General features: G+C 39.5%; 1 protein-coding gene across 3 annotated transcripts in view; it reads left to right on the top strand.

Annotated features, from left to right (window-relative positions):
- Window positions 1-26,520, top strand: part of LOC126354448 (uncharacterized) — a 184,170-nt gene that overhangs the window by 39,317 nt on the left and 118,333 nt on the right. For all 3 annotated transcript variants that reach the window (XM_050004137.1, XM_050004138.1, XM_050004139.1), the window contains exon 2: window positions 8,753-8,830. In XM_050004137.1, coding sequence (XP_049860094.1) covers window positions 8,753-8,830 — 78 coding nt within the window. The remainder of the gene's footprint in view (window positions 1-8,752; window positions 8,831-26,520) is intronic.

Consider the following 26,520-nt stretch of genomic DNA (forward strand, 5'->3'; position numbering starts at 1 on the left):
TGCAGTAGAAGTTGATGGGCTGAATGGTGAACGGTGGTGGCAGTTGCAATGTTGTAGCTTTCAGTATCAATATCTGTGAGAGTGTGAATTACTTGATCTCTGTTTCTATGAGTAATGAGCTCCATAGGTGGTGGTGTTTTTTGGAAACGAGAGTGTTGAAGAACCTCACCCATTTACGGTAGGAGATACTAATGACTGGATCCAAATTACCATGAAAGTGCTCTCCACCACGGGTCAGAATTACTGTGTTGTGGTAAGATTCAATATCATTTATGACTGCTGTGTCAGATTGCCAGGGATTTTTTTTTTAAATAAAAATATCCAATACATCAGGCCTAAGCAAGTGATTATGATGAAAGTGAGTTGGTAAGTTAGGTGTGATAAACTGATGTTTGTACAGTTTTCAACAAAGGAGTGAAAGATATTCCCATTCCTGTTGGAAGTTCTGCAGTACTAAGATGCATTTTTAGAATTAAGGTCACTGCCTATGGTGACATTGCGGCTAGCATTGGTAAGTTTTTCAAGATCACTTCTAAGAAGAAGGTGTCCTGATGGCAGATTGTATGCAGTGATAAGACTTACATAGCATCCCTTACCAGATATTTCAGTAGCTGTTGCATCCACTCTGGTTGGGTTAAGTATGGCAACATCATGATGAGATGTGCGGTTTTTGAGTAGGATCATTGTGCCTCCACCTGGTCAAGCAATTCGTTCTGTCCTGTAGACTGCATAGTTATGAATTTTGAAGCATTAGTTTGTATGAAGATGAGGTTCATTGATGAGTATGATGTCAAAACAATTTATTTAGAGAAATTCCTCAAGCTGGGGAAAGTAGTTCAGGATGCCACTGACTTTGCAATTCATGATGTTGATAGGCTTATTTATCTGTTGGGCAATTTATCTGTGATTTATTGGAATTTTTCTGTTGTATCTTGTATAATGGCAGTGATTTTCAGTGCATTTAATTATGAAATGATTCCAACAATAATATGACAAGGGTAATTGCTCACCATATAGTGGAGATAATGAGTCACACACGCACACATGCACACGCAAATGCAATTCACACACACATGAATAAAGTCTTTGCTAGCTGGAACCAGACTGTGAGCAGCTATGCATTATGTGAGAGGCAACTGGGTGGGTGTAAGGAGGAGGCTGGGGCAGGGAGAGGGAGGGATAGCAGGTTAGGGGTGGGGGACAGTAAAGTGCTGCTGGGAGCATGCAGATATGAGTTGGAGAGCAAGGCAGCTATGTGCAGTTGGGAGGTTAGACAGAGATCAGGGGAGAGAGGGGGGGGGGGGGTAGTGGAAAAAGAATGAAGTTAGATGGCTTTGCTATTCAGAAAAGGTAGTATTAGTTGGAAGGATCCAGATGGCACAGGCTGTGAAGCAGTCATTGAAAGGAAGAACGTTGTGTTGGGTGGTGTTCTCAGCAAAAGGGTGTTCCAGATGTTTCTTGGCCTCAGTTTGTTGGTGGCCACTCATGCAGACAGACAGATTGTTCCTCATCATGCTCACATAGAACGCAGCACAGTGGTTGCAGCTTAGCTTGTAGATCACATGATTGGTTTCACAGGTACCCTGCCTTTGATGGGATAGGTGATGTTTGTGACTGGACTTGAGCAGGTGGTGGTGGGAGGATGTATAGGACAGGTTTTGCATCTAGGTTTATTACAGGGATATGTCTACATCTACATCTACATCTACATTTATACTCCGCAAGCCACCCAATGGTGTGTGGCGTAGGGCACTTTATGTGCCACTGTCATTACCTCGCTTTTCTGTTCCACTTGCTTATGGTTTGCGGGAAGAACTACTGTCTGAAAGCCTATGTGCCTTCCGGGTACCCATAGCCATACCCTGGATTTGTTTGTAGGTAATGCCTACAAAGGAGAAGTAATTTGGGTGAGGATATAATTGGTCATGGTTACTAGGAAGGTGGTAGTTTGGAAACTGTTGGGTGTTGGGAAAGATAGTGTTCAATAGCATATGAGCCATGAGACAAGGGGTTTGGAGTGGGGATTGTGTAAGGATGAATGAGGATATTGTGTAGGTTCAGTGGGCAGCAGAATACCACTGTTGGAGGGGTGGGAAGGATAGTGGGTAGAACAGTTATGTCAAGGTATGACGAGAGGTAGTTAAAACCCTGGCAGAGAATGTAATTCAGTTGTTCCAGTCCTGGGTGAAACTGAGCCACAAGGGGAATGCTACTCTATGGCTGGATGGTGGGACTTTGGGAGGTATTGGGTGACTGGAAACATAAGGCATGGGATATCTGTTTTTGTACAAAGTAGGGAGGGTAATTATGGTCTGTAAAGGCCTCAGTGAGACCTTCTGTGCATTTTGAGAGGAATCAGTCATCACTACAGATGCGATGGCCATGAGTGGCCAAACTGTATGGAAGGCATTTCTTGGCATGGAATGGGTGGCAGCTGTCAAAGTGGAGGTTCTACTGGTGGTTAGTAGGTTTGATATAGCCATCTTTGAGGTGGAGGTCAACATTGAGGAAGTTGGCTGTTGGGTTGAATAGGACTAGTGAAGCAAATGGGGGAGAAGGTGTTGAGGCCCTGCAGGAATGTGGATAGGGTGTCCTCATCCTTGATCAAGATCATGATGTCATCATTGAATCTGAACCAGATGAGGGGTTTAGTATTCTTGGTGTTTAGGGAGGATTCCTCAAGATGGTCCATGAATGGTGTCACGCAGGTACCCATAGCCATGCCCTGGATTTGTTTGTAGGTAATGTCTACAAAGGAGAAGTAATTTTGGGTGAGGGTATAATTGGTCATGGTGACTAGGAAGGTGGTGGTTAGTTTGGAACCTGTTGGGTGTTGGAAAAGATAGTGTTCAATAGCATTAAGGCCATGGGCATTAGGGATGTTAGTGTAAATGGAAGTTGCATCAATAGTGACAAGCAGGACACCATGTGGCAAAGGAACAGGAACTGTGGAGAGTCAGTGGAGGAAATGGTTGGTATATTTTGTATAGGAGGGTAGGTTGCAGGTAATAGATTGAAGGTATTGGTCTGTGAGAGGAGAGATTCTCTTAGTGGAGGCACAATAACCAGCCTCAGTGGTGGCATCCTGGGTGGTTGAATTTATGGACTTTAGGAAGCAGGTAGAAGGTAGGAGTGCAGGGAGTGGTAGGGATGAGTAGAGAGATGGATTCTGGGGAGGGCTTGTGGGATGGGCCTAATGATTGGAGGAGAGACTGGAGATGCTGCTGGATTACTGCAATGGGGTCACTGTGGCAGGGTTTGTAGGTGGATGAATGTGACAACTGGCGGCATCCTTCTGCCAGGACCAGTTCAAAACAACAGTGGTAGAGCCTTTGTGAGCAGGCAAGATTATGTGGTCAGGATCAGTTTTTGGACTTTCTGTTGTTTGATTCCTAGAATAAATCAGATGTCAGGCATGATATTTGCAGGTGTTCCATCAGGAGTCAGATTGTTACTTTGAGAGTGAGAAGGGGTTAGTAGGGGCTCCAGCCAACTTTTCAATTGGTAGGGGCTGAATTAGTCTTCATTTTAAATAATGATGTAAGTTTGACAGGTAAGGATTAGATGAAGGAGTATTTTGCCTTTCCAATCTGTCCAGGACTGGAGATCTCCTCATCTTGGCCTTCTGGTTATTGTAGATATGAAGTATCTCTAAGTAGGCAGACATTTCGGGTAACTGGCAGTATGACTGTTCTTGCAGTTTCAAGTTGGTGCAACATTTAGCAGTTTCGTGCATTATACAGTCTTGCAAGCTTGACCACATTTGAGGTATTTAGGTAGCTATTGACTCAATAGCAAGCCATGGTTTGAATCAAACATTTAACAAAGCTATGATCCCCCTTACAAATGTCCTCCACAGATGGTGACATAATGTCAGGTTTTAAAGTGAAATCCCTTTGACCACAGCATAATAACCTAGAACATTTTGTTAACTGTGACAATTCTGGCCTTGAAAGTTTATAATTTACAATTCAATAGAATGTGCCTTGAGGTTTGGTGCTTGGCCCACACCTTTTTTCTGTCTACCCTGAATGTTGTATCTGGGAATCTGGGGGACTCTTCTAAAACTGTAAGGTTTACTGACAATGGGCTTAAGTATGCCCATTCTAGGCACAGTCAGGAGAACAATGAAGAGGCTTACAGCTGATTTGTAGCCAACTCAGATACAAAGAAATCCATTTATCTTACAGGTACAAAAAGTAGAATTAAGTGGGCAGACAGTGGATAAAGTTCTGTGTGTCAATTTCCCAAGCATTCACATGGATAATAAACTGACATGGCAGTGATGTAGGTATGGATTATCCTGAAAGCACAATTGTTCCTTCTTTGTTCTTACAAAGCACTTTCATTGTGTTGGCTTGCAGACAGGATTGCTAGCATACTCTAGATACTTTCACTCAGTACTGTGATATGACCTGATAAGAAAGGTGGCTATTGTGTAAAGTTGATAACCAAACATCTTGCAGGGGTGTAGGGACCCTGACACTTACCTTCTCATACATACAAACCATAATAACAAGAATGAATTCAGGAGGAACTCTGGAATTCTCTACCACATTCAAGAAGTAAATGCAGTTTTATACAGTCTGTATACACCTCTGTAGGGTTACAGTGCATCTTTAATATCTGATGTAAATGTCTGTAATAGTTTGTTAGTAGGCAATAGGCAAGTAATTGAAAATCCCCAAATATTCTAAAATAAAGTAAAAGAATATCTCATTAGCTACTGCTCTGACAGTGTATTAGGGTATTTGGACTCAGGGATATAAATTTTGAGTACAGTAACTCAATTATTTGTATTATGGAGCTCATGTTTTGACAGTTATAGTGGCCACCTATATAATAGAGGGAAACATTCCACGTGAGAAAAATATATCTAAAAACAAAGATAATGCGACCCACCAAACAAAAGAGCTGGTAGTTCAATAGACACACAAACAAACACAAACATACACACAAAATTCGAGCCTTCGCAACCAACGACTGCCCCGTTAGGAAAGAGGGAAGGAGAGGGAAAGATGAAAGGATGTGGGCTCTAAGGGAGAGGGCAAGGAGTCACTCGAACCCCGGGAGCGGAAAGACTTACCTTAGGGGGAAGAAAGGATAGGTATACACTCGCACACACACACACACACGTATCCATCCGCACATACACGGACACAAGCAGACATTTGTAAAGACAAAGAGTTTGGGCAGAGATGTCAGTCGAGGCAAAGTAGTTGTTGAAAGAAAGGTGAGGTATGAGCGGCAGCAACTTGAAATTAGCGGAGGTTGAGGCCTGGCGGATATTGAGAAGAGAAGATATACTGAAGGGCAAGTTCCCATCTCTGGAGTTCTGACAGGTTGGTGTTAGTGGGAAGTATCCAGATAACTTGGACGGTGTAACACTGTGCCAAGATGTGCTGGCCGTGCACCAGGGCATGTTTAGCCACAGGGTGATCCTCATTACCAACAAACACTGTCTCCCTGTGTCCGTTCATGCGAATGGACAGTTTGTTGCTGGTCATTCCCACATAGAAAGCTTCACAGTGTAGGCAGGTCAGTTGGTAAATCACATGGGTGCTTTCACACGTGACTCTGCCTTTGATCGTGTACACCTTCCGGGTTACAGGACTGGAGTAGGTGGTGGTGGGAGGGTGCATGGGACAGGTTTTACACCGGGGGCGGTTACAAGGGTAGGAGCCAGAGGGTAAGGAAGGTGGTTTGGGAATTTCATGGGGATGAACTAAGAGGTTACGAAGGTTAGGTGGACGGCGGAAAGACACACTTGGTGGAGTGGGGAGGATTTCATGAAGGATGGATCTCATTTCAGGGCAGGATTTGAGGAAGTCATATCCCTGCTGGAGAGCCACATTCAGAGTCTGATCCAGTCCTGGAAAGTATCCTGTCACAAGTGGGGCACTTTTGTGGTTCTTCTGTGGGAGGTTCTGGGTTTGGGGGGATGAGGAAGTGGCTCTGGTTATTTGCTTCTGTACCAGGTCGGGAGGGTAGTTGCGGGATGTGAAAGCTGTTTTCAGGTTGTTGGTGTAATGGTTCAAGGATTCCGAACTGGAGCAGATTCATTTGCCACGAAGACCTAGGCTGTAGGTAAGGGACCGTGGAATGGGTGGCAGCTGTCATAATGGAGGTACTGTTGCTTGTTGGTGGGTTTGATGTGAAGCTGGCTATTGGACAGATGGAGGTCGACGTCAAGGAAAGTGGCATGGGTTTTGGAGTAGGACCAGGTGAATCTTATGGAACCAAAGGAGTTGAGGTTGGAGAGGAAATTCTGGAGTTCTTCTTCACTGTGAGTCCAGATAATGAAGATGTCATCAATAAACTTTGGGTTGGCAGGCCTGGGTAACCAAGAAGGCTTCCTCTAAGCGACCCATGAATAGGTTGGTGTATGAGGGGGCCATCCTGGTACCCATGGCTGTTCCCTTTAATTGTTGGTATGTCTGGCCTTCAAAAGTGAAGAAGTTGTGAGTCAGGATGAAGCTGGCTAAGGTAATGAGGAAAGAGGTTTTAGGTAGGGTGGCAGGTGATTGGCGTGAAAGGATGTGCTCCATTGCAGTGAGGCCCTGGACGTGCGGGATATTTGTGTATAAGGAAGTGGTATAAATGGTAACAAGGATGGTTTCTGGGGGTAACAGATTGGGTAAGGATTCCAGGCATTCGAGAAAGTGGTTGGCGTCTTTGATGAAGGATGGGAGACTGCATGTAATGGGTTGAAGGTGTTGATCTACGTAGGCAGAGATATGTTCTGTGGGGGCTTGGTAACCAGCTACAATGAGGCGGCCGGGATGATTGGGTTTGTTAATTTTAGGAAGAAGGTAGAAGGTAGGGGTACGTGGTGTCGGTGGGGTCAGGAGGTTGATGGAGTCAGGTGAAAGGTTTTGTAGGGGACCTAAGGTTCTGAGGATTCCTTGAAGCTCCGCCTGGACATCAGGAATGGGATTACCTTGGCAAACTTTGTATGTGGTGTTGTCTGAAAGCTAATGCAGTCCCTCAGTCACATACTCCCGATGATCAAGTACCATGTTTGTGGAACCATTGTCCGCCGGGAGAATGACGATGGATCGGTCAGCCTTCAGATCGCAGATAGCTTGGGCTTCAGCAGTGGTGATGTTGGGAGTAGGATTAAGGTTTTTTAAGAAGGATTGAGAGGCAAGGCTGGAAGTCAGAAACTCCTGGAAGGTTAGGAGAGGGCGATTTTGAGGAAGAGGAGGTGGGTCCCGCTGTGACGGAGGACGGAATGGCTCCAGGCAGGGTTCAATTTGGATAGTGTCTTGGGGAGTTGGATCATTAGGAGTAGGATTAGGATCATTTCCCTTCATGGCAAAGTGATATTTCCAGCAGAGAGTACCAGTGTAGGACAGTAAATCTTTGATGAGGGCTGTTTGGTTGAATCTGGAAGTGGGGCTGAAGGTGAGGCCTTTTGATAGGACAGAGGTTTCGGATTGGGAGAGAGGTTTGGAGGAAAGTTTAACTACTGAATTAGGGTTTTGTGGTTCCAGATTGTGTTGATTGGAATTTTGAGGTTTTGGAGGGAGTGGAGCTGGAAGTGGGAGATTGAGTAGATGGGAGAGAGTGGGTTTGTGTGCAATGAGAGGAGGTTGAGGTTTGCTGGAAAGGTTGTGAAGGGTGAGTGAGTTGCCTTTCCGGAGGTGGGAAACCAGGAGCTTGGATAGTTTTTTGAGGTGGAGGGTGGCATGCAGTTCTAATTTGCGGTTGGCCTGTAGGAGGATGCTCTGAACAGCCGGTGTGGATGTGGGAGAGGGGAGATTGAGGACTTTTATTAAGGATAGGAGTTGATGGGTGTGTTCATTGGCTGAGTTGATGTGTAGGCGAAGGATTAGGTGGGTGAGGGCAATGGATTGTTCAGTTTGGAACTGGTATAGGGACTGATGGAAAGAAGGGTTGCAGCAAGAGATGGGAACTTTAAGTGTGAGGCCTTTGGGGGTAATACCAAATGTCAGACAAGCCTGAGAAAATGCTTGTGTCTGTGTATGTATGGATGGATATGTGTGTGTGTGTGTGTGTGTGTGTGTGTGTGCGAGTATATACCTATCCTTTTTTCCCCCTAAGGTAAGTCTTTCCGCTCCCGGGATTGGAATGACTCCTTACCCTCTCCCTTAAAACCCACAGCCTTTCATCTTTCCTTTTCCTTCCCTCTTTCCTGACGAAGCAGCCGCCGGTTGTGAAAGCTCAAATTCTGTGTGTGTGTTTGTGTGTTTTATTCATTGTGCCTATCTACCAGCGCTTTCCCGCTTGGTAAGTCTTGGAATCTTTATTTTTATTTAGCTGCATTGCCCCACAAGATTATCCCATAGGACAACATTGACTGAATGGATAAAAATATTCAGGTAAACATAATTAATAATGAATCTTTCACTGTAAGTGACAGCATTGATTTGTTTCTTTTTACACTGGCTTCTGGGCAGTACTATGACTATATAATCACCATCCTACTGTATCTCAAACAATTATTCAGTAAGTCCAATTTGTATCTGAAGTGCAATGGTCTTCTAAAACAGTTGAAGCATTGTACTTATTTTTTAGTCACTGATAATTTAATGTTTCCAGTACAACTAATTTTGCTAATCCATGATAATTTTTTCCTAGAAGTCAACTGTGTTACAACAGATTTCAGATCATTAGCTTCATGCACACTAAACAGTTTCTCTATAATTATTCATGAAACTTATTGTATAACTGAATGGATCATCTGAGTATATACATATAAAATGTCATATTTATTCTTCCATTTCAGGTTTTAAAAAATCTACTCAACAAACCTGAGATTCAAGGTTCAGCTTGGCATACTTGTCACAGAGAGAACTATAAACAGGTATGAGGATTTATTAATGTTTTAAGATGTTCCATGTACTTCTAGAATGGTTATTTAGAAATTAATGATACACTCCTTGACAATTACTAAGGAACAGAGACATTGTTGGACAGGAATAATCACAGGCAATGACTGATGACATGAAACACAGTACATATGTAATAGAGGTGGAGTGGTATATTTATAAAAAAAAGTGGTACAGATTTCACCACACGAGAAAGATAGATAACAGGCATACATAATGTTTATGTTTGACACAGGTTAGTCTCCCAATACAATGGTCGATATCAGACTCTCAGTAAGGAATCTGCCTTCGTTGGGCTCAAATGCACATTTTGCACCTGTTATTAATGCTGGCTACCAAATCATCGAAGACATTGTTCTGTGCCTCTCTTAAGGTGATTTTCAGTCCTTGGGAGGGAGTGTTCATTGAAAAACAACTCTGCCAAGAGCTTCCCAGGCATGCTTTACAGGGTTTAGGTCCAGAGAATATGCAGGCCATTCCATATATTCAGTATCTTCACTTTCCCATCTTTCTGACATCTCAGCCGTCCTGTGTGACATTGTCATCCATAAACAGAAAGTTAGGATCTGCTGCAACCCTAAATGAGGCAGACAAGATCCAGAATAATCTCCCAGCAGTACTGCTGTGCTGTAATTGTACCTTGCACAAAGATATGCAATGGAATTCAGCCATTGTGCATAATGCCTGCCCCAACCACAATGCCTAGGCCATATTGATGATGTTCATGGACATTCTGTGGTGTGTAATAGGTTCCCCCCCCCCCCCCCCCCCTCTCTCTCTCTCTCTCTCTCTCTCTCTCTCCACACTAGCTGATGGCCTGAATCATTTGCCACAGTGAAGCAGGGTTCATTGCAGAAAATCAGTCTGGACTATTGTTACTGACCCCAACCAACATCCTCCATCCATGAACACTTTCCCAGTCATTGTGCATAATGACTGCCCACACCACAAATCTGGTACTGAGTCAAACACATTTTGGAACTCAAGAAATACTGTGTCCACCTGTCTTGTTGATCCAAAGCTTTCATTATGTCCTGAGAAAAGTGTGAGTTGGTTTTCACATGATCCATGTTTTAGGAGTAGATGCTGGTTGCCTTGGAGAAAGTCATTCTCTTTGAGATATCTCATTATATTTGAGCTCAGAATATTTTCTAAGATTCAACAACAAATTGATGTCACAGATATTGGACTGTAGTTTTGTGGATCACTCTTAATAACTTCTTGTAGATGAGTGTTACCTGTGCTTTCTTCCAAGTACTGGGCATGGTTTTTGTTTGAGAGATCTATGATAGATTATAGTTTGAAGAGGTGCTATTTTCTCAAAGCCACACCAAAGCCAGAAACTGAAATTGTAAATATAAGACCTGAAGGAAACACAGTTAGAGATCCTAATAAAGTCTGCAATGTTTTCAATAAATACTTTATATCTGCAGCTGTTAGTCCAGTTAATAACACAATTGTGAGTAGTGAGGTAAATCTCTGCCCCTTTGAAGAGCCACCTTTTGAATTCAAACAAGTAAGTGAAAAAGAAATTGGCAGGATAATAAATAACCTAAAGAATAAGTTGTCGTCTGGATGGGATGGTTTGAGTAGTATCATGATTTAAAAAATGTAGTAAGGAATTAGTTAAAATAATCACCCACCTGGTAAACTGCAGTTTTAGAGAACATGCATTTCCAAATGTATTGAAATGGAGCACAGTTAAACCAGTGCATAAAAAAGTATCCAAGGAAGAGGTTTCAAATTTCAGGTCCATATCATTAATACCTGTCTTCAGCAAAGTATTTGAAGTTGTGCTGCTGACACAACTTAGTGACTATTTCTTGAAAAATAAGTTCCTAACAGAGACACAACATGGATTCTGAAAAGATCGTAGTACTATCACAGCAATTTCTTCACTAAATATATGGTGCCCTTGATCAAGGAATGCAAACAGCTGGCATATTTCTAGACCTTACTAAATCCTTTGACTCGGTAAACCATTAGTTACTTTTAAGTAAACTGGAGTCATACAATGTAAATGCTGCATCCATGCAATTGTTGGCTATATATTTATTTAACCGCAAGCAGTGTACAAAGCTGACTTACAAAATCAATAATCAGATCAATAATTTCCAGTCCAAATATGAGACAGTCACACAAGGTGTACCCCAGGGCTCAATTTTGGGCCCTTTCCTTTGCCTAGTGTACATAAATGATGTAGAGCAACCTTTCAACTCCCAATTGGTAATCTATGCAGATGATACCTCCCTGTTATTTCTTGGTAAATAAAATGATGAGTTAACATTGGTAGCAACTGAGGGACTATGTCAAATGACTACTTATTTCCAAGATCAAGGGTTGAAAGTTAATATCAGTAAATCTCAGTTATTGCCTTTTACTCTTACAAACTCACACCAAACCTCTATCAGTAACATAGGTGGAATTGAAGTAGTGGACACAGAACGCTGCAGATTTCTAGGTATTCACCTACATGAAAATGTAACATGGGTAAACCATATCATATTTTTATGCAATAAAATCAGCAGTTCATTACATCTAATCAGCCAATTATCAAAAGTACCCCACATCAGACATTAAAAACAAATTATTATGGAACCATTTTTGCACTGATTAATTACAGGATAGAGATATAGGGTTGAATTGAATTGAATTTTATTTGATCCTGTAAGATTACATTGTGTACAGTAAATGTACGTGTAATATAGGACATGTCAAAGTATTAACATTCTTTATCACTTATTTTTCTACACCTTTAACTTACATTTTACATCACTAATAATGAGTAACAATATATACAAATTTAATGGCATAAGTATTCTGCAACACTGTAAAACTCTTTTTCAATGAGATAGTCTTTAAGTTTCTTTGGAAAGTCATTGTGAAGTACACTATCTTGCAGGGTTTTGGGCAGACTTCTTAGTAGTCTGATACCAGAGTACTGGGGTCCTTTTTCTAGCATTTCCAGTCGGTGGGGTATGCTCCTCACTTCATTCTTCTTTCTTGTATTGTGGGTGCGTACACTAGCATTTGTAATCCAGTCCTCACTACCTTTTGTGATGTACATTATTGTTTTGTATATATACAACGATGAAAAAGTTAAGATACCTAAATTCTTGAAACAGTTTCTGCATGTCTCAGAGGTCTTTCTTCTTAAAATAGTCCGAATTGTTTATTTACTTATTTATTTATTTTTTAAATGTGAATACTTGTTTTGTCTCTTGTTTGTTTGAGTTTCCCCACACTGCCACTCCATACTGTAAGTATGGTTCGAAAAGTCCATGATACACTGTACACAGAAGATTCTTGTCTGAATATTGTGATAGCTGCATCATTAATAATATGACAGAGCTAAGTTTTTTACAGACATTATTAATATGTTTTTTTTCCATTTCAGTTCATTATCCACAAGAATACCTGAGAATCTAGCAGATTCTGCTTCTTCCAGCCTTGTTCCATCAACCTCTAAATCCATGTCTACAGCCTTTTCCTTGTTTTTAAACACTGCATACATAGTTTTTTTTAGATTTATAACCAGTTCATTTTCCAATAGCCATTGAGCTGTGGCATTTGCAGATATGTATGCTCTTCTTTCAAGCTGTTCCATATTTTGGTCACTATTTAGTATTGTCATGTCATCAGCATACAATATTTTATTTTCTTCCTCCTCAACACCTATATCATTAACAAATACATTAAATAACAATGGACCCATTACCGAACCCTGCGGCACTCCATATTTGATGGATTTGGATTCTGATTGGTACGAGTTTCCTAATGATATGTACTGCTTGCGGTTGCACAAGTATGATTTTATCCATTCACCTGGTTGCCCCCGAATGCCATAGTTGCTTAATTTTTGTATCAGCATTTCATGGTCAATGGTGTCAAATGCCTTTGAAAGATCCAGAAACATTGCAGAGACAACCTTTTTCTCATCTAAGAACTGTAAAATGTACTCTGTTAGACTGACAATTGCGCTGATTCTGTAGATTTACCCTTTCTGAAACCATGTTGTGAGGGCATGAGAATGTTATGTTTGTCCAAACTGTTAACTAATTTGGTATACATAAGCATTTCTAGGATTTTTGAGAAACCTGATATCAGTGAAACTGGTCTGAAGTTGTTGGGATCATCCTTACACCCTTTCTTGTACACTGGCACTACCTTCGTTAACTTAAGTTTTTCTGGAAAAATTGCATCTCTGAAAGAACAATTTCCTATGTTCAGCAGTGGTGTTATTATCTCCTCACATACCAGCTTTATTACATGATTTGGTATTTCATCATCACCAGCTGATTTCTTGGACTTCAGTTTCTGTATAGTTTTCCGAAGTTCATCTTCTGTGACTGGTCTTAAGAACATAGTACTGCATGATCTTTTTGGTATCTTAATACCCTTCTGTTTTTGACTATTTCTTTCCAATTTTAGGTTTTCTACTACACTGATATAGTTATTATTCAGTATGTTTGCTATTTCCATACCATCTGTGACCACTGTGTTGGCTATTTTAATTGACCTAATACCTTCTTCTTTGTTTGACCCATCTTTTTCCTTTCTTTCAGCAGTGATTGCATTCCAAGCTGCCTTTGCCTTGTTTTTTTTTGCTATAGTGGTGTCAATTGCTCTTGCTTTCGCTTCTCTTATTGTTTTTCTATACTTCTTTTATAACATTTTATAGTTTTCAGTTTCGCCCTGCCGTCTCATGCCCTGAAGCTTCCTTCGCTGTTCTAGTATTTCGCTGGTAATCCACTGTGTTTGATCTTGCTGCCTTTCTTGTCTCTTTACTTTGGGAAATGCTACATTAAAATGGTACTTAATTGTTGAAATAAATGCATCATATTTTTCACTTACACTCTTGGCCAAGTTTCCTTATTTAACATTGTTCTAAAGATGTTGATATTTTGTTCACTGATGATCCTAATTTCTTTGGTTGTTTGTTTTGGTTCTGATACTGTGTCATTACTTCTGCAAAAGCTGATTAGTTGTCCATGATGATCAGATATTTCTGTCTGTACTACGTGTGACTCATGGTTACACATATTAGTAATTTTGTTGTCAATAATTATCTCACTTTGTGAAGTCACTCTTGTTGGTGCAAGTTATTGTCACTTTCATGTTATGCTGTATTAACAATTCTTCAAAATCCTGTCTTATTTTTGTGTCTTTTCCCATGTCAATGTTGAAGTTTCCACATATAATAAGATTTCTCTGCATATTCATTCTCAATAAGCTAGCAACTTTTTTTTTTTAGAAAGATGCTAATATTGCCACATGGTGACCTGCACACACAAAACACTCTTAAAATCCTCTGCCACTATACCAGTAACTTCAAAGTCTTTTTCTCTAGCTATGGGAAATGTAGCAGCTTCACTGTTTACATTCTTTGATAGAGTACCTGTTTTAATATATATACAAACGCCACCACCCTTATATTTAGATCTGCAGAAGTAACTAGCTAGTTTGTAGTCCTTTATTGCCACATTATGTATTTTACTTTCAGTTAGTCCATGTTCACTTGTGCATAATATGTCTGGTCTTACTTCACTCAGGAGTACTTCTGCTTCTAATTTTTTGTCACCAAAGTAATGAATATTTTGATTAAGTACTTTTATGTAATTTTTATTTTGTTGGTTTACGTATTGTGAGCTGTATTATGGGGCAAATTCTTTAGTATCGTCTTTTTTGTATGGTGCTTATATTTTTCTTTTCCAGCTGGAGTGTATGATTTTTCACCCCCTTCAGGCCATATTTGTTTCCCTGACATCTAATGATTTTGCAGACATCTGCAAACATTCTGCTGAACGTTACAGACCCCAGTCTATTTAAATGCAAACCATCCTTCGCTAGTGAGTTTTCACATAGGAATTTGTTTGGGTCTATAAAAATTGCCCAAGACGATCACATTATTCTTTAAGAGCACAGTTTATTTTGGCGATATAGTCTTCTCTCACCGACCTTCTGTTTATGATTCCGCTAAGTATCAGACGAGATCGTGCATACATATTTCTTGCAGAACGAATCATGTTTCTTGTTTTGCTTGCCATTTCTTCCTCACTGCTGCTCCTTAACGAATTCGTTCCAACATGTATAAACACCCCATTATAGTTATGTCTGGTTTCAGAATCTGGTTCTGTAGTATCTTGTCTTGCATTTACCATATTTTAAAAATGTTTAGCGAGTTGATGCGTTCTAATACCAGATCGTATGTCGATCTTGCAGTTGGGGACAGCGATATTCTTCAGCAGTGAATCGCCAATTATTAAAAAGTCATTTTTCTTTTGTTGCGTATCTGTCGCCTTGTTTTTCCTTTTGCTGTATGTCACCACCTTCCATTTATATTTATCTTCAGGTTTTTGGCTTACTGAGTTTACCGAGACATCAACGGGAACGGAAATGTTGTTTTTAAAGTACGATCGGTAATTCGTATTTTCGCGATCTTCTTGCTTTTCCGTTTGATGGATTTTACACACACAGGACTTCTTTTCTTGTATTAATGTATCGTTTTCTTTCTTGATGGTCGAAAGTTCGGTTTTTAATGCCTCAATGTCACTTCCTAGTAACTTTATAATTTCGTTTTTTGTATCAACTGCACTTACAAGATCGGCCGTTTCGTCACGTAAACAAACGTGATATGTGCAAGGAAAATCATCGCTGACGAACTGTAGATTTACTTTCGCGGACTTTTCGTGTAACCAGTACTTGCATTTGATTCACAGAATACCCTTCATCACACGCTTTTTACATTCTCTACACGAAGAACTGTTCATTTTTTGCCTTTTAGCGAGAGAGAAGCGTCACTACACTTTTCTATCGGCGCCATGCACATGAACAGAATATTAACCCTACAGAAAAGAGCAATCAGAATTATCCATGGAGTAGGGCATAGAGATTCATGGAGGGAAATCTTTGTTCATCATAAATACCTCACAGTCTACGCACTGTATCTTTACAAATTAATTATATTTTTTGTGACACATCAAAACAAAGCAACAAATTGCTCTGACATGCATGCCTATAATACAAGAAATAAAGACTGCTACTAAAGACAAAGAACAAAATTAAAAACTACAGACCATAGTCCATGCATTAGTGGTGAAATATGGTACAACAGATTACCGAGCTCTATAAGGTGCCTCAAAGGGAACTTATTCAAAGTGAAACTGAAATATTTCTTGATTGACAAGTGTTTAAGTGAATATTAATATTAAACTAATATATATATCCCGCTTGGTACGTCTTGGAATCTTTGTTTTTAATATATATATATATATATATATATATATATATATATATATATATATATAATGTGTGTGTGTGTGTGTGTGTGTAAAATCTGAATATTTGTAATAGGTACAATGTAAGACCCGATATTGTGCCTTATTAGGTACAGTGGTACATTTGTATCATGTATATGTAATCACATATGTATATATGGCTGTACTAAACTTTAAGAAAATGCTATAACGTTTGCAAAAGACACCAGTTGGTGTCTCCATGCAAATTCAATGTAGAATTTGCTAGGGATTCCGTTGGGCTCTGGAGCTTTCTTCAATTTTAATGATTTCAGTTGTTTCTCAACACCACTGACACTAATACTGATTTTACTTATATTTTCAGTGGTACAAGGATTAAACTGGGGCAGTTCTGGTTTTACTTCGAAAGAAACATTTGAAAACAGAGTTAAACTTTTCAGCTTTTGCTTTGCTACCCTCAATTTCATTTGCTGTCTCATCACTAGGGGCTTGACATTAATTCTGATGCCACTAACATGCTTTACATACAACCAGATTTCTATGTGTTCTGTGAAAGATCATTTTACAGTCTTCTGCTACAGTAGTCACTGATTTCATGCATTGTGCTGTTGAGGGTCAAATGCATTTAATTCAGCATCTCTCTATCTATAGTCCTATACTTTGTTTTACTTCTATTATTTACACCTATTTTACATTTGTAGGTTTTGCACCAACACTAGTACTGCTATGATAATTTTCAGTCAGTACTACTAGTATCAAAGGCAAAAAAAAAAAAATAATTCATATCATGCACTTCAGTTGCCCTATATAGGTCAGCTGAAGTGTAGGATACAAATTTTATGTATGTTGATTGTTTTCTCCTTCGTGTAGTTAATCTGAGGTACAGGATGACTATGTTATGTACATCTCTTTTTCTTAGAAGTTTCTTTACAGTGTATACCATGGAGATTCTCTCCTGTTATGAACTGTTCTTCTGGGTAATATCTCTCAAATACATGCTCAACTTTTCTTTTAAACTTGAGCCATAGCTCCTCTACTTGCTCCTGCCCTGTGCTGAAAGTTTCAAGTTCCTCATTGAGATATGACACTACTGATTTTTTATCAAGTTTACTGAATATGTACACTTTTCTGCTTGTTTTAGTTATGCTTTGCTCTTTGGTAACTATTGCTGTCACAACTGCATCATGCTCATTGATACCAGTTTTAATGTATAATACATCAAAAAGGTCAGGTCTATTTGTTGCCATTAGATCCAATATATTTGCATCAAGAGTGGGATTCTGAACTATTTGTTCTAGGTAGTTTTCAGAGAAGCCAGTAATGTTTTACAGGATATCTTGGCATGCACACCACTAAAAAAACTGTGATTTTCCAACTGATTGTTGGTTGATTAAAGTCTCCACCAGTGGTTACAGTATATACAAGCAATATGAGGTTTTTTGTAAAGTTTTTGGTTACATCAGGAGCTGAGTGTGGTGGGAAATAGAAGGATACAATTACCAATGTATGCCCACCCCTGATATTGAGATTTGCCCAAACACTCTTGCATGCAGCTTCAATTGGTATCTCGGTAGAGTTCAGTTTCTTGTCTGCTGTGACAAATATACCACTTCCATTTCCCGTTAGCCTATCCTTTCAATACAAACTTAAATTTTCCTGAAAAATCTCTCTGGTATCAATTTCAGGTTCCAACTAGCTTTCTTACCTATTATTATGTGAGCTTCACTGCTTTTTGGGAGTGCTTCAAATTGAATCATTTTGTTGTAAATGTTTGAGCAGTTAACTACAAAGATTTTAATACTTCAACTGGCAGGCAGCAATCTTTTGGCTCTTACACTTATACTTCAGGGACTCCTATGGTTGTTGTTATTTGGAATGGATGGAGAATCACCTAATCAAAAAACCCTTGTGTCCACCCCACACAAGTCACCTCCATGAAAAGCAGCTCTGATGTATAGTGCACATCTGAGCCTTTTAGTGTATCCCTACAGCTCTCACCCCTATGATGCAAGTCCAGGAATTTGCAACATAGCATGTCACAGAACCATTGAAGTCTCTGGTTTCGTCATTCCACTTGACTCAGAACCAGGGGGCCAGGATTTGTTCTGGGGACAATGCTGCAAATTGTGAGCTTTGTTGAAACTCTGTGTGTAAGGCTGGTCTTCTGAAACTTCTCAGCCAGTCACTTGAATATGCAAAGTATGGCTATGGAGTGCAGACAACAGTCATTGTTTATTCCAATGTCCACCACAACCTGCAGTTAGTCTCACACTGTTTCATCAGTGGCTGCCAGAATAACCTCTTCAACATACTTAATGTGTCCAACAGGGATAAACACTGAGTAATCCTGGTGTTCTTTCCTGTCCTTTGCCACAGTTTCCCTAAGGAGTGCAATTATTTGTCATACATTTGAACTGCTGATGATTAATAGATCCCTACCCTTTTGTGTTTGTCTCCTCTTTACACAGAACAAAACAGGTTTTTCCAGAAGAGGTGAAGTGAGTTCTACTGGCTCAATTTCAGTTTCAGTGAAAGACAGCTCCTTGAACTTGTTGGTTATGAGGATTGATAGGTTTTTAATACTGTAACGAGGGAAAAACATATCCTGAATTTTTTTGTGCAGAAATAATACAATGAAAGAAATGTACTGTCAACTTTTTAGCTGTTATGGTGCACAGCAAGTATTTTTCAAAAATTGTTGAAGGTACTCATTTTTGTCACATGAAAAACCACTTATAGCTGCAATTTGTACAGCCCTTTGGCCTAGTGTGCTATTGTCTGTGACAAGGTGGCATATTGCCATGTAGTGCTAACGTCCAAAGTGACAAGCAACTATGAAGCACTCAAACCATCAAAAAAAGTCATGTATTATTGTTTTGAATAAGAGGTAGTTCATATAGATAGGCAGTATTTGATGTTAAATTACAGACTACATCCATCAATCATGACTTTACTTTACTGGAATGAAATATATCTTATACGTACATCATTTTATAACAATTTATGTAGCACAGTTCTTATTATAATATATATTGAATGTAATAATGTATTTTGAATAATGTATATTTTAGTAACATTTAAACAGTTTGTTGTTTATTCCTCTTAGTCAATACAAAGTGAAGTGACATTTTAATGATGAAAACAAACATTTTCCTTAATGCTTTCAAGCATGCCACAGTAATTGCTGGTCGAATTGAGACAGAGGAAGAAATGGTCCTGGCTTTTGCTCTGCTTATTGTGCTGCATACTGAACAAGCTTAGAGCTACTCAGTAAATATGCTGCCACAAACTGGTAATGTAGAAATGACTAAAATTTAAGGATACTCTTCTCCATATAAACATCAAATGACACAGAGGTAGCAAAAATTATATTGACCGATAATTTCATTAAAAATATTTCCCATTATTGAAAACCTTCTTTATCGACAGTCACACTGATTATTCTGGGTGTTTACTCAAGTTTAGGGGTTTATGTTGATTATTAATGGGAGGTAATGGGACCTTGTGGACCCCCTGCACAATAAATCTTTCAGATAGTTTTTCTTTCACAATTTTGTGAGTTTCATTTTTACACATATTTATTACTTGATGTAAGTCTTTCTTCCATTTACACATTTCATGCTCAGATTTATGAAGCAAAACTGGTTTGCATAATGCTTAACATTAAGCACTGAACAAAATGAATATTAATTTAGTTTCATCTCTGTTGTTAACATCTGTGCTGTCACAAAAGCAAATGGTAATGAACATTAAATGAGTTGCAAATTTGAATGAACAAAAACTGTGGATGACTGTTTTAGAGAAACTACCTACAAAAATAGAAATTCGCTTTACAAATTGTTATCGCACAATCGTGTTATCTGTTTACTGACACACCGTTAACCAAGGACATGTGCCAGCCCTGTAGCCCATGTGCAGTCGGTCACAGCTCTGTTAGGGGTGTACAATTCTCCAGCAACCTGGTGAGCTATGAATATGACAAGTTTCAACTTCTTAAAAAAATACTTGCAGTGTATCTTAGCAGCTAAAATTTTGGCAGGATTTTTCTTTTGGTATATTCTTCCAGTATATAAAAAATTTCAGGGCATATTTTGACATTTTTGGTTGGACTATTCCCTTGTAAGTCCTGTCTCGTCCCCATCTACCAGAGACACACCACTCACAGTGAAGTGGATGAATAAAGAAAAATACTGTACTTCCTGCACAGCAGACTGGACTGGGATAGTACTTCAGGTACCTTTGGTACCAGTTCCATAGGTACATGACTTTCAGAAACTCTTCCAACACATTGCTTCACAGCAGCTGCCAATCATTTGACAATAACTTAGTCAGGGTGATTTACATATGCTTACAGATGTCAAGTGTTCAAGAACGGCATTCACATTGGGGCAGCATTGTTGTTGGTGCAATCTACTGTAGGGCAGTGAACAAACAACTTCATAAAGTAAGTCTGCTGACTATCTTTTAATTCAATAAGCTAAAAAAGTACTAATTCCCCATAAAAATTAAAGCAAATATCCCAATTAAGGTGACAGAGAAATCTGTGGCCAAACTCCTAGTTTCCTAAAACTTTTTGAGATTATGTTAACAGAATCTTCCATCGGTTCTTGGTAGAACAACATTATAATAAATGAAAAGCACCAGTTTGCTTTTGTTCTACACAATTAGATTATGCACAGGACAATAGTAACTTCAGAAGATTCTCAAAGAAGTACATTTGTTTGCAATTATATTCACTAAAATTTGTGAAGATCTATTCTATGCCAGTGACTGTGAATCACAAATGTTGATTTGCTATAAGTTGCCCATACTGGTAACATGTGAAAATTTTCCTTAAATATAGTTTTATAAGCATGTCCTATATCCCAGAAACTTAATCTCATCCTTTGCAAATTCCAACTTTCATAAATTCACAGTTACATCCTTATTTACAAAGGTCATCAGTACTTTTTCAGTTATCTTTCAAAGATGATGCCATTAAAATGTTATCTACACTAATGAGCACCTTTTTAATTTACTGTTCACCTACAACCTTGTCCAATGATCTTAAGAAAGCTGAGGTGGAAATATTCAAACCAGATGGTAATACACTGTTTTGGTGGCTCCTTCTTCCACACAAGAACGGTGCACACTGCTTGGAATCTTTGTCCAGGGGCACTTTCTCAAATCAATACTGTTAAAACTCTGGAACTTCAAGAATAATTTTTCTAAGTTTTCGTGTCCATCCTGCTGAGAAATTATGATGAGATGACTAAAGTCAAGGGGTAGTGATATGTACATATGCAGATGGTGGTAATATCATGTACACAAGGTATAAAAGGGCAATGCATTGGCAGAACTGTGATTTGTACTCAGGTGATTTATGCAAAAGGGTTTCCAACATGATTATGGCCACACAACAGGGATTAACTGACTTCGAATGTGGAATGGTAGTTGGAGCTAGATGCATGGGACATTCCATTTCAGAAATCATTATGGAATCCAATATTCCAAGATCCACAGTGTTGTGAGTGTGATGAGAATACCAAATTTCAGGGATTACATCTCATCATTGACAACGCAGTGGCTGACAGCTTTCACTTAATAACCAGAGAGTGGTAGTGTTTGTGAAGAGTTCTCATTGCTAATAAACAAGCAACACCGCTTGAAATAATCACAGAAATGAATGTGGGATGTACAACCAACATGCCTGTTAGGACAGAGAGGCGAAATCTAGTGTTATTGCACCATGGTTGCAGATGACCAATGCAAGTGCCTTTGCTAATAGGATGACATACGCCTGCAGTGCCTCTCCTGAGATTATGACCGTGTTGGTTGGACTCTAGGTAACTGGAAAACCGTGGCCTGGTCAGATGAGTCCTGATTTAAGTTGGCAAGAGCTTATGGTAAGGTTCAATTGTGGTACATACCCTACAAAGCCATGGACCCAAATTGCCAACAAGACACTGTGCAAGCTGGTGGTATCTCCGTAATGGAATGGCTTGGGTCCTTTTGTCTGACTGAACCGATCATCGACTGGAAATGGTTATGTGTGGTCACTTGGAGACCATTTGCAGCCATTCTTGGACATCATGTTCCCAAACAACAATGACATTTTTATGGTTGACATTGTGCCATGTCACTGGACCACAATTGTTCCTGATTGGTTTGAAGAACATTCTGTATAACTTGAGTGAATGATATGGCAGCCACCCAAATTAGCTGACATAAATTCCATTGAACATTTAAGGGACATAATTGAAAGTCAATTCATGCAGAAAACCATGCACTGACAACACTTTAACAATTATGGATGGCTGTAGAGGCAGCATGGATCAATATTTCAGCAGAAGACTTCAAGAGACTTGTTGAGTCCATGCTGCATGGATTTGCTGCACTATGCCAGGCCATAGAAGGTCTGACATGACATTAGGAGGTATCCCATAACTTTTGTCACCTCAGTGTGTGTACTGTTTACTGTGTATGCATCCATTACAATTCTGATGTCACTATTATGCTTTTTCACCACAAAATATAGGTCATTAAAATGGCTAGTTGACTGATGGTTCCCATCCTTAACATCTTCCAGGTTTCCTTTTACGCTACTTCATGTATGGACTGTGGCATTGGTTATGGTCATACAATAAATGGTTCATGTTCTATTACTTACAGAATACATTTGTCTGCCTTTAGCATTCCTGGTTCATTTTTAAAAATCTGCATATACCTTCTCAGAATTTCAACCACATTCTGCATTTCTTCCCAGTTTTTCTGCTCCAGTGACGTGCATTTTTTTTCTGAATTACCACTTCATGGTCTTCTGTGTTTGTCTTGTTAGTAGTGCTAATTACAATTCAGATAATCAAACAATAATAAAGATTTGTCTTTTTAATTATCTTTCTTTTTGCACCCACAGCACCCACAATAAACATATAATTCACTGGAAAGCTTGGTATTTTTCATCCGTGGTCTAGCCATTACATTTATAGCTTCTGTGACACAGCACACGCCTAAGTAAGTCTACCAAAATTTCTACCATAATTCCAAAAATATCAGCTTCTATTATAGACTGCATAATTTCATCAGGCTCTTCATCATTTCCTGCTTTGAATCACTAATCAGTTTAGCCTTACCTTCTGTTTTGTGTGTTGACATAACTGCTGGTCCTGTACCATCCGTTCCTAACCAGAATGCAACAGGCACTTGATATAGTTTTATTTGCTTTGGTCATACCATTGTTTCTATTATGATTATGTTCCCTGTCAGCTGACTCACATTTCTGTATGGCTACACACTACATGTTGTGATGGCTGTAGGCACCAATCTGTCTGCAGTAAATTCTGTGACCTTAAAAGCAAGGTACAAATTTTCTGTCATCTTCTCAGTTGCACTGCTGACCATTATATCCTATATTATTATGTGATCATATACCAGTATTTCACTCATGGTTTTCTGACAGCCCTTGATCAGAGCTCTTCATTATAATAATGGTAACACAGCATGCCCAGCTGTACCATGACTGAATTTATTATGTCAGTACTGGTGATTGAGTAAAAATCTGAGTCAAATACAGGCACAATGAAGAAGAATGCTAGAAGTATTTCACCTTTTGGGCTTCAGAAGGACACATGAATTCACACAATAACAACTCACACGCATGTGATCACTGTCTCTGTGTGCTAAGGCCAACTGCCTTTTCTACTTCTGAGGAAGGACTGTGTCAGAAAGCTGAAAGGTTTCTAGCATTATTATTATTATTATTATTTTCACTGTGCCTGTCTGCTACTCAGTGCCTCCTGTGTGTGGTGAGTAATAATTACTGATACTTTCCGTATTGTTGATATTCCATCTTCGACTTTGTACTGTTTGAATAGAAAGTCAAGAATTAGAAGAGCTGAGTGGTGGCATTGTCACTATTCAGATGTAAATATCAAGTTTTAAGACTGGCAGAACTATGTATATTTCTGTCAGTTTTAGGCTCAGCGAGGCTGGACAACTTTTGCTTTTGAGTGATCTATTAACATAAACAGGTAATGTTCTGGAGGGAATAATTTTATTGGCTGTAGAAATTATTCACTGCTTTGAAACTCATAATACAATAGATTTGATTACCACAGCAATTCTGAATAAAAAAAGGTTGGAAAAATTTTTAAAAGAAAAATTAGTAAGTGTGGATATCTCATAAGAAATCAGTTCATGAAGTCTCAGTCATATAACAAAACAAAAACAAAAGAATAGCACAGCTGCACTGAGACAAATGCACCACACATAGTTAATTTCCACAATGTGCTTGCTATGTGCACAACACAGAACGTAATCTTGCCCATGTGTGCTGCAAAACTGCTGGCCATGGTGATAGCAGACATCACCACATTAGTCCCCTCCATGGAAGCAGAGTATTGGTGTCAAGGAAGTGTGCAGAGAAGCATACTCTGCATGCAGAGTGGATTGTCCATGATGGTAGCTGAGGTTGTGCTTGATGGTGAAGTGTTTGTAGGCACTGGATTCAATGAAATTGCAACTGTAGACTCTTTGCCATTCCACAAAATATCCAAGATGTATGGACCTCGCTGCTTTATGCAGTGAGGGCTGTTGTAAGACAACTGTAACAGTGGCTTCACTACTTCCACATGTAGCGTGCATGTTTCAAAGTCATGTGGTATGTAACAATAAGGCATGCCATGTCTGAAGCTTGTGAAGGGTTAGCTTGTGCGATGTGTTCACAAAGCTGATGCAACAACTCTTGTTGATCATGACTGATGTTGAGCGTGTTTGTATCAGTGAATTCAGTGGGGAGACACAGTGTTTCTCCCAGCACAGTGGCTGACGAATCAATGCCTGGTTTGTATGTTGTCCTCACACCCTACAGACATAATGGCCAAGACATGTCATTATACATGATTGCTTCTTTCAACAAATGGTGCCAGCCCTCCAGCATCCCGTTACTGGCTGGGTGGTAGCACCTGGTCTTGTGATGATTGTACCAACAGATCTTGACAAGCTGATTGAACACTTTGAACTCGAATTGTCATACCCAATCAATGGTGATATGTTGGGGTCAATGGAACCTCACTAACAACATAGATGAGAATTTGGAGGCTGCAGCCTCAGCTGTAACATTATTTAGAGGAACTGCTTATGGCCAGTATGTGTAGCGATCCATCATCAGGATATCTGTAGCTGTTTTAGGTCATCAGTGGTCCCACAATGTCCAGATGAAAATGAGTGAAAAGTGCCATCGCATCCGGGAAATTTCTGATAGGCGCATGGATGCGGTGGGCTATTTTCCTTCTCTGACACTGAAGACAGGCTCGTGCCCATTGCCGACAATCTTTTTCAAATCCTGGCCACACATTCCATTTAGAGAGGAGATGGAAGATAGTTTGTACTACTGTGTCACATAAATTGTGAATATGATCAAATGCATGCTTGCAGAATGCTGTTGAAGGGAAAGACTTTGGAGATGTTGCAGTATAGTTTCACCTCTGTCTTGGGGATTTTGACCAACAACAGCTCGAGTGACAAATCAGCATTTTCTATGAGAGTGTGAAGTTTGTCATAACTTTGCTGCACCTGTGCCAATGCCATAAAATCTATATGGCTCATCACGCTACTGATACATGAAAGGCAGTTTGCAGTGATATGTGTTGCATACATGCACAGGACTGAGCCATGAATTCAAGCTGGTTGAACTGGCGTGGGGAGAAATTTGTGCTGTTCCATTTGAATGCATGGATCAATGGCTTATGATCACTAAATATAGCAAACATGCAAGATCAGAGATTATATTGGATTTAGTTTTTGTCCTATAGATCCAAAAAATGATATGATTCTTGTGGGTGTTTAACATGTCAGAAAGCTTCAATCTGTGGCCAGAAGTACTTAATGGCTTCATACACTGCAAACAACTCACAGTCGTAAGTGCCCCATTTTATATACATTAGTGACAGACTCATTGAAAAGAATGTTAGCGGCTGCCAGGCACCTCCTACATGTTGTTGAAATGCTGCTCTGATAGCGGTTTGATGTGTGTCAGCAACCAAAGTTAAGGATGCAACAAGTTTTGCGTGTGCTAGCTGTGTTGCATTAGCCATTTTCTTTTTGACGTTGTCAAAGATGGTGTTCATTTCCTTTGTCCACTTTATCGAACAATTGCCTCTCCTCTTTGGTAGTGCAAGCACTGCCATCAGTGGTTCCTGCCATTTGGCAGTGTGCGGCAAGTGACTATGATAGAAATTTAATATATTTAATGTAGAGTCTTGTACTGTAAGGAAGCGATGGAGAGGATGTTGTTATGGGTGGCTGGTATACTCTTTCTACAACACAAATGCACTTGTGGATTAATACAGTTCTTTACAAGGTGTACAACTTTGCTTCCGCCATTTGCCTATAGGTGGCGACAAAGCTAAGTAGCGGTAGAAAGAAACAGA

Source organism: Schistocerca gregaria, chromosome 3 (genome assembly GCF_023897955.1).
Source record: "Schistocerca gregaria isolate iqSchGreg1 chromosome 3, iqSchGreg1.2, whole genome shotgun sequence".
NCBI lineage: Eukaryota > Metazoa > Arthropoda > Insecta > Orthoptera > Acrididae > Schistocerca > Schistocerca gregaria.